We start from the raw sequence: 9,261 nt of genomic DNA on the forward strand, positions 1-9,261 counted from the left end.
CAAACGTATGAAGGAGATGGCTTACGGATGGATCAGCAACTCGGTGCCCTCTGTCCGACTTGTGAATGTGAAGGAATGGGGGGGTGGTACCTGCAAGGACACTCCGATGCCTAAATTAGCAATGGTGTGAGCAGGTTTTAGAGAGTATTGGAACTTAGAGATACCTGAGGGGTGTCAGTGTATTTATAGTGGTGAACCAATAACCACCGTTGGAGTAGTGCCACTTTTCTAGGGTGTTAACCGTCCCTTTATCTTAGGGAAGTTAAGATATGGCTCGTGGAAGTGGTTAGAGAGATTCTAGGGACAGTTACCCATTCGAATGAGTGCTTATCTGCCAGCTAATCCTCGTTCCCGACTTCCTTAGAGCAAGTCGTGGTGCAAACCAACTTTGCAGCGGTTGATTTGGTGCTGGGTGAGGCTCAACCCTTTGGGTTGGGTCTTCTTACTTGAATCCTGGGCCCTAGCATTGGGCCAGGGTATGAACACACATTATGCTCTCTTATTGTATGACTCTATTGTTATTTTACAATAAAATGAGTAAAACTTTAATTTAATCAGCTCTTTTATTGTTTTAGATAACTGTGTTTAGCTGCACTAATACAAATGTTTTCATCTAATTGTGTGTGTATGTATGTGTGCATTTGTAACTTTGGCATTTGGTCAGTGTTTATGATAAATCATTGTCAACTCGGATTTAGTTGTCAAACCTTATTGAATCATGACAACAGCGTATAAGTTTTCCAATGTGAACATGATGATAAACTTATTTAATCATGGATTCATGGCTGGCATTTTGTTCTTGCTACAATTACTATGTAGGGGACTTGGTACTTAGTGTCAATGAGCTACTTGATCTCCTTTTATATTGGTTTTTGGGATAGTGTAGAATACCAATATCTTTTCTTTTTTTTCCCCTAAAAAAATACCCGAGCCATGTAAATATGGTAATGTTCAATCCTTACAATCTTGCATACCAATATTATTCAGCTACAAAATTTAAAACAATACTACAGTTTTACTTAGAGAGCAATAACAAAATCCATCCTAGTTCATTCCTGATTTCTCAGCTAAGCCACATTATGAACCCCTTGAATTGTAGATAAGCAATAATTTACACAACAGATCCAGATGAACATACAGGATAGTAAAATACAATTAAGGCAACAAGGAAAAATATGCCAAGTGCTCTACAATTCCTTGACTTTCCTTTCTTCAATTAGATGCATAATCACAACAATTTTCCATCATCTGTGCAACAAAATGTTTGTACCTCCCAAAAAATACATTAGTCATTACATGAATTCATTGTCATTTATAGTGTATAAATGCAAAAGAGAAATCGAAGCTGTTGGCTTCTCAGCCCGGAACTTAGAAGGATGCACTATTTAGCATTTATGATAGACCATCACACATACTCGCATTTTAAAAAAGGCACCTTAAAATCCACCTAAGTTTGATGGGATAAACTATTCATCTCAAGAAGTATAAATGTGATAAAATTATGAACTGAGATAAAGAGCATGGAGTTAGGCAGTATCTTGTGTAAACGGAAAATTTGTGAACCCGAGACTTTCCGATTTACAGGTTATTGATTGGACAACTAAAAACTCCCTAAAATCAACTAAATCTATTGCCATGAAATAAAGGCACCACACAGGATGCTATGCCTATAATTTTTGTCAGATCAAAGAGAAATTACAGCTACATGTACCAAGCCTTGTGCTTGTGCTGACTTTCTATCAAACTTAAGTAAAAGAAATACACAAAAATAAGGTAAAAAAAAAATATTAAAAAAAAAGAAAAATTATCTCCCCACCTTTACCAATCATTCTCAAGAATTAAATTACATCCATCGACCTCCAGCTTTTATTGAGTTCTGGTTCATCTCTTACTAAAGAAGGATTCCAATGGAGTGGCCTACTCTTCAGGATCATCTTGTGTAGCAATTAACATAAAGCACTAAATGGTAGGTTGTATCTATGAACAGATAAGAAGTAAAATCATAAATTAGAGCTACTTCCATGGAGGTTGAGGACCTCTGTAGCTAAATGGATAAGGATCCCAGCCACTGTCTGGTTCCTTTCTTTTTCCATCACCCCCAGAACTTGAGGATTGCGGAATGGTCCTAGCATGCTCCTCCAAAGCTCTTCCAGAAGAGGGAAAGAAAAACTGCCTTGCAGCCAATGTATCTCTAGGTCCACCATCAGTCATGAAGTTGGAATTTAAATCAAAGTTTGGAGGCGAAGGCCCAACCCCATTTAAACTGAGTTGTGTACCGGCCATGTTCACGACAACTGGAGGCTGAGAGTAAGATGGCAGAATGGTTGATGAAGACCCCCCAACTTGAGGAACCACAGGAGCACCTCTTGAGTCCACCATGTATGGAATTGTGCCACCAGATGCATACATGGCTGACGAAAATGATAGATGGGGGCCTGATGTCAGGCCATTATACCCGAAAACAGCTGACTTACTGTAAGATACCGAAGGGCACATCCCCAACATGGCACCAGCTCCTGACATTGTAAGATCGATGACAGGCTCAATAGCTTTGCCATTTGGAATAGATATCGTTTGAGGAACATGTTCTCTCCTATCAACTTCCACCTTGGCACCCAAAATAGAGATCACAGGAGCATCTGACTTTGAACGCCCATATGAATCCATAAACGAAGACTTACTAGGCCCTTGTTCCACCAAAGCAGTTTGAAAGTATGGTCTGTCATTCAGATCAATGTTGCGAACTGAAGGCTGCATTGATGACGACGATGCTCCATGTAACGGACTCCAAAAGTCATTTCTTTGGGAAAACAGTTGCGCTTCTGTTCTGCGATTTGAAGGTTGGATGTCACCATCGTCACCAACACTGTTTAAATCCAAGTCAAGCCTGCTGGATTGTTTAGGATTAAGTTCCGCTAATGACTGCTCAAAAGGAAGGCCTGAGGATTTTTGTTTTACCAGTTCTTCATCCCCATCAGCCACATTCAAATCAATATCGAGGAAATCATGCCTTCGCTTGGAACTATCTGAGTTCCCACCAACAGAAACATTCCTCTCGCTATCAGAACTTCTACGAGGGGATGCAGGACGAAAGGCACTAGTGACAGCTGATCCTTTCCATCCAAGTGTCCCTTCAAACTGCAAAGGAGCAGTTGGCGGCCCAGAACTCTGTGCAGGCTTTGAAACAGAGACAACTGGTATTGGTGCGGCAGGCATAGTATTTACTGACACGTCCATACCATTTGAACCAATTTCTTCATTCAGATCGAAGGTACATAGGCTTTTCTCTGAATTACCTCCTGGATCTTGAGCTGCTTCAGTCACCTGTGAGGACTCCAAGTCAGGTAAGCATTCTGGCTGTGCCTGGGCCTCAATATTGTCTGAGTAACTCATATGTCCATCCTGTTCAGAACATGCATCAGCAGAGTTGCTTTGCCTGGACGATACCTCCTCAGGCAGAACATGGGTTAGTTCATATTTATTATCTGAAGAAACTGGACTGTCTGAACTCCCTGGTCGCCTTATTCTGCCTTCTGAAATTTCCTCTGAAGATGAGCTGCGGACTTCTCTCTCAACTTCCTGAGCAACTTGTCGAGCAACTTCTAAAGCATCAACAATGCCATACTCGAGTTCAATATCGGAAGTTTTCTTGATAAGGTTCGGGATTCTGGGCCGCTTCCTCCTTCTAGAAGAATCAGAACCGTTCGAGGCATCAATGACTTTGTTAGAAACTTGGCCCTTTTCCAAAGAAACTTGTCGAGCACCTTTTAAGGCATTGTTATCAACATTATCATACTCACGTTCACTGCCATAACTTGAGGCCCCATTTCCTTGATTGGATACTTGGCCCTTGCCCTCTGTTACTCCTTTAACATATTCTGTTGAGAGAAAAGGCATCTCTAGCTGCTCTGACTTTCCCACGTTTCTGTCCCTGACTGATGAGTTCTGCAACATATTAGAAACGCATTCATTATCATTTTCTGAAGCTTTTGGGGGCTGGGGATTGCTAGAATTTATAGCTTCTACGTCATCCACCGCACTCTTTGCATCAGATGCAGGTGTTCTCATGTCACAAGGAACAGCCATTATATGACAAACACCATTCTCATTGTTCTCATCGTTATGTTCTAAAGTAGGTCCTTTCACAGATTCGGGTGCATTTGTTTCAGTCACACCCACAGAAACAGGTCCATGCCCTAGCTTTGAGGATGAAAAGGAGCTATCTGCTATTCCTGAATTTTCGGGAGGGACACTATTATTTTGCTCTAGCTTCTCCTCTTTGGATAAGTCATTCAACTGTACATCATCTGGCTCTCCTTTCAAATTTCCTGGTTTTGGAATATGAGAGTTACAGATCTGAGTTACTGTGGCCACACCTTCACTTATGGGAGCAACTTCTTGGACGGGAGTCAAAACACTAGAAAAATGGTTTGCTTTTTCTTTGAGATGTTCAGAATCCAAACTTACAGAAGACTCAGGTGCATTGTCAGAACTTGGTATCTGTTCGGTAGCAACTTTTTCTGGTAGCATGCTATCTGACCTTCTCAATTGAGACTTCTCACCTACTACAGTTTCTGATGCATGACCATCATCATTGCCACCTTCAGTCACAGCAGATAGCAGGCATTCCTCCTTGGCAGTTTTATCACTCGATCTGTCAACTTGAGGTTCAGCCTCACCATTTTCACCTCCTTCCCAGCTGTCAAATAATTGTTTTGCCCGATCTTGAACTCTAGAGCTATGGTGGCCAAGAAGCTTATGTACAGTTCCCCAAATTCCTGATGAGATTGACTTCTTGCTGTCAAGTTGCAGCTTTTCAATTGCCCGTAATAATGCTGAAATTGACTCTTCAATGAAGCCATCATTTGCATCAGTGCCAAAATTGTGTGACTCATTTAACCATCTATTGATGAACAAAAGACCATCTAATTGAATAAATAGATCAAGACAATCTTTATTTTCAGTAGCAGCAATGGTGCTTGCAACAGCAGCCCACTGCCTCGTTGCATCACAAGCATTCTTAACAACACTAACTTGCTCCTTTTGCATTTCAGAGACCAACTCCTGGACTCGAGAAGGGGCAGTGAGCCCATCTCTCATCTCAGTCAAAGTAAAGAAGTCTTCAAGAGTCATAATGCTTCACATAACCTTGCTCAAGGCACCAAGGCTGACCTTTTTGTAAACTAGAAGGTATTCTTTCATTAACTAAATTATAGGACTCCAGGGAAAGAATAATTCACAATCAAACCTGCAAAAGATAATAAAAAAAAAGTTTAGATAAATTTAAGAAGACAATCTTTTTCAAAGCTCAACAGGTCAGAGTCATTCAAGGAGCTTCACACAGATATCTGGAAAACAATTGGAGCACATGAATATCAAATTCCATGTAATAGCATCAATAGAATAAAACTGCCACTGAGGCACAGACAAACAAATGCACCTAAATCTGTTCTATGCTCCTCTGCCCAGAATTTCCCACAGTTTAAGATATATCTTCTCTCCACTCAGTTCTGGTCTGCTTTTGTTATCTGAATCTTTGTTCCTCTGTTCTCAGCCTATATTCTTATTTTCCCTTTATTTGAGTCCTCGCTTTTGGGTTCGCTTTTCTGTTTCTCATTCCAACACCCCCCCCCCCCTTCCCGGCCATTCGCTCCATTTTTATTCTACACTATGACCTAAGTTCATTAGAACCTCAAATAATAACACTCATTTTCCCATCTATAAATCATTTCATTTTTTAGAAAAAATATGTTAGAAACATTCTCCAATTCATAGTTTTTGATTGCGGATGGCGGCGAGCCAAAAATCTGCCATAAAATTATAGCGGATGGCATTGTGGAAAATGGCGGAAATGACAGATTACCTAAAAAATATATATATATGTACAAAAAAACATGCAGAAAAATTGCAAATATAATAAACTATAAAATCTATCAATATAAGCAACTTTCTAGTCATAAAGCATCCAATTAATGTAGCAAATATAGTAGCAAATTTAGCAAATAAACATAACATCAAGTTCAAATCATAACTCAAAAGTCATAAGGAAGCCATAAAACATAAAAACTATAAACCATCTAAATTCTAGCTCTCATCAACTTCATCCAACAGGGGCAGTGCCAGCAGCAGAGGCAGGGGTAGGAGCATTAGAATCAAGGGCTTGTCTAGAAGTAGACATAGTGAACTGAATGGGGAAAAAAAATTGGAAGAAGAGAAGTTTAACACTGATTATTGATAACGTCTATAAAGAAGGGGCAGCAGGGAAGAGAGAAAAGAAAAAATTAGGACCAGAGAAGTTGAAACAAGATGTTCGAAGGAACCGTGGTTAGCAGTGGCTGTGGTGATGAGCAGCAGCGATGATCGCTGCGACGAGTGGCGGCGATGGAAGGCGCAGAGAGCAGCGTCGCAGAGAGTAGCGTCGCAGAGAACAGAGACAGAGGGAAGTTTTTGTGAAGATGAGGTAGAGGAGGGAGTTTTTGAATAAGAGGCTGATTATTATAGGGTTTGTGGGTTAGTGGGATGTTTCCTAAATTACCCGAAACACCCTCAGATTTTTTTCAAAAATCCGAAAAACCCCGCAATTTCCGCCATTCACATTGCGTTCCGCCATGGCGCCATCGCAATTGCGGCTGCCATTTCGCCCGCTGTGAAAACAGCGTTGCGGCGACCCCCATATGGCGACAGGGTCAAAACCCGCCATGCCATACCGTTATGGCGCTGCCATAACCGCAATTTCAAAACACTGCTCCAATTTAATGACTAACCTCAAAAGACACCAAATCAAGCAACTCGAACTTGTTTTACATATCTTTTAAATCTTTATAGACAGAAAAATGATGAGTAATGCCTTCTCAAATTTATCTCTTTCTGAATTCATCTCTATTTAAAAGTTGAATCATAATAAAAAGGGTAAAATATACTTTTTGTCCATAACGTTTGCGATTTTTTTCAAAAATACTCCAACGTTTAATTTCATTCAATTTTCTTCCTAATGTTTCCGATTTATTCAATTTTATCTCTAATGTTTTCGATTTATGTTAAACCTATCCCTGAAAATTTTCAATTTTGTCCCTAACATTTTACATGGAGTTGACATCTGGGAGAAATTTTGACACAAATTGAAAATGTTAGAGACAAAATTGAATTCAACTAAACATTAGGGATATTTAAAAAAAAAAAAAATCACAAACGTTAGAAACAAAAAGTATCCTTTACCTAAGTAGAAAATAAAAATTTATACTTTTAAGTAAAGCATATCTTATACATGTTAGGAAAGGTTTTACCAAAATGAAATCAACTGGAATAGTGAACATATAACTCAGCTCCCATCCTGAGTATATCCATGCCTTACTTCTTATTTCCAGCTTATTTAATTTTTTAGCCAGGTTGACCAAAAAAGATAAAAGGAATATAACCAAATTTTACTATTATTCTGAAGAAGCAAAAACAATTCAGATATAAAATATTTTTGACAGATTGAGCAGACCTATGAGTTATTACTTACAAGCCAGCCTTATTAAGCCACAATGCACAAATCAAGTCCCATCTTGGTGAGTGATAAAATAACTAGAGCTAAATCTATCAACAAATAAGATTATCCATCAATTCAAGTGCTGGTACAAAGTCATATTTCAAATTTCAAATAATAATAATAGTAACAGTAGTATATTATAAACAAATAAATCATACTATAATCTACAATCACAAACACTGAAAAAAAAATCCTATTTTCCGACCATAACGGCCAATTCACAACGAAGATCATAACGCACATAGAAAATGCAACTAAATTATATTTTAAGAAAATACTTGACATGAATTTATTACCAACTACAAATCTAATCTGAAACATTGAAATCACATGGAAGAAAATCAAAGACGAATAAAGAATTATCAAATAACATTACACTAAGCTAAAATTGCAAAACCCTAAAAGCCGACGTTAGGTAGCGGATACGCAATAATTGACCCTAAAAATTCAAATTTTCGTGAGCGTATCAAAATGCAATGCTGAAGAGAACAACACTCAACTTATCACAATAGAAACTCCGAAATATGCTAAATAACACGGAAATCCCCAAAATAGGAATTACGAGTAAGAGCGACGAATACAGAGATAGTGAAATTAATTGAGAAGTAGAAATAGAGTTGCAAGAGAGAGAGAGAGAGAGAGAGAGAGAGAGAGAGAGGGAGAGAGAGGGAGGGTTCACCTCGTTCAATCAAATCGAAACCCTAGCTGAGGTTTCAGCTCCAAAAAGGCAAGAAGGAGGAGAAGCTCCTTCAAATTCAAAAGGCTCCGGAGAATTCCAGAAGGTTCGGAGGGCAAAGCTTCGAAATTGAAGGCTTGCTGTGTTGCTTGGCGTTGGAATGAATCTCTGTTCGTGTGTTTCTGTGTATCGCATGGGAATGGAATGAATTAATGGGTTCGTTGAGAACTGAGAAAAGAGAAGAGGAAGCAAGCAACGTTTTACTTCTTCTTCCGTTCGAATATTGTGCTTTGATTTTTCTTTTCTTTTAATTAATTAATAAATTAATTTCGTAGGTTAGTGTTTGGGGGCATTAACACGTGCGACGCCGGACATTGTTAGGAACTTTAGTAGCGGGATCACGACAAGAACTGTGCACTTGTGCTTACCATACCAACATTGTACTAATCTTCTCTTTTCTTCGTCGAAATTCTTTATGGTATGTTTGGTAAGCATATTTTTCTTAAATTATTAGTAGCTATTATTAGCTAAACAAGCACTATAATATAGATAAAATTAATTCATACTTTTAATAAGGTTTAATAATATGATTTTTTTTAGAGTGCTATTAGCTTTTTATACAAGAAGATGATCTAGTGCAATATAGCAATAAAAAAGTTAAAATACGCGATGTTAATTTTAATAAATCGGATGAAGCCATAGATATTATGACGGAATCAGATCGTTGATACAAAGATGAGGATACTTGTTTTGATAAAGAAAAATCTTTTATCTTTATCCGGGAATCAAAGTATCTAGAGAAGCATTCAATGAGTTGTGCGAATTTTGGTGTGCAACCTTGATCATTAAAGTTCATGAAAAGAGAATTCATTTAGACTTCATAGAATAACGACTAAATAGAGATTAGATAAAAAAAAAAAGTATCATCAATGTATGGTATGTTTGGCAAGTATATTTTTCTTAAAATACTAGTAGCTAAACAAGCACTACAATACAGATAAAATTAGTTGGTGCTTTCAATAAGGTTTAATAATAATATGACTTTTCACGAGAG

At 38.3% G+C, this 9,261-nt stretch overlaps 1 protein-coding gene across 1 annotated transcript; it reads right to left on the reverse strand.

The window, feature by feature from the left end:
- Positions 1–1,538: 1,538 nt before the first annotated feature.
- On the reverse strand, positions 1,539–8,499 carry LOC148570608 (Transcription elongation factor (TFIIS) family protein). Its single transcript, XM_088508581.1, has 2 exons — positions 8,211–8,499; positions 1,539–5,248 (listed from the first exon to the last, which is right to left on the reverse strand). Exon 2 carries the CDS (start codon positions 5,131–5,133, stop codon positions 2,014–2,016), a length of 3,120 nt encoding a protein of 1,039 aa, XP_088364707.1. The 5' UTR covers positions 5,134–5,248; positions 8,211–8,499; the 3' UTR covers positions 1,539–2,013.
- Positions 8,500–9,261: the final 762 nt, after the last annotated feature.

This window comes from Arachis ipaensis, chromosome B3, assembly GCF_059453495.1.
Source record: "Arachis ipaensis isolate K30076 ecotype BB chromosome B3, ASM5945349v1, whole genome shotgun sequence".
NCBI classification, from domain to species: Eukaryota; Viridiplantae; Streptophyta; class Magnoliopsida; order Fabales; family Fabaceae; genus Arachis; species Arachis ipaensis.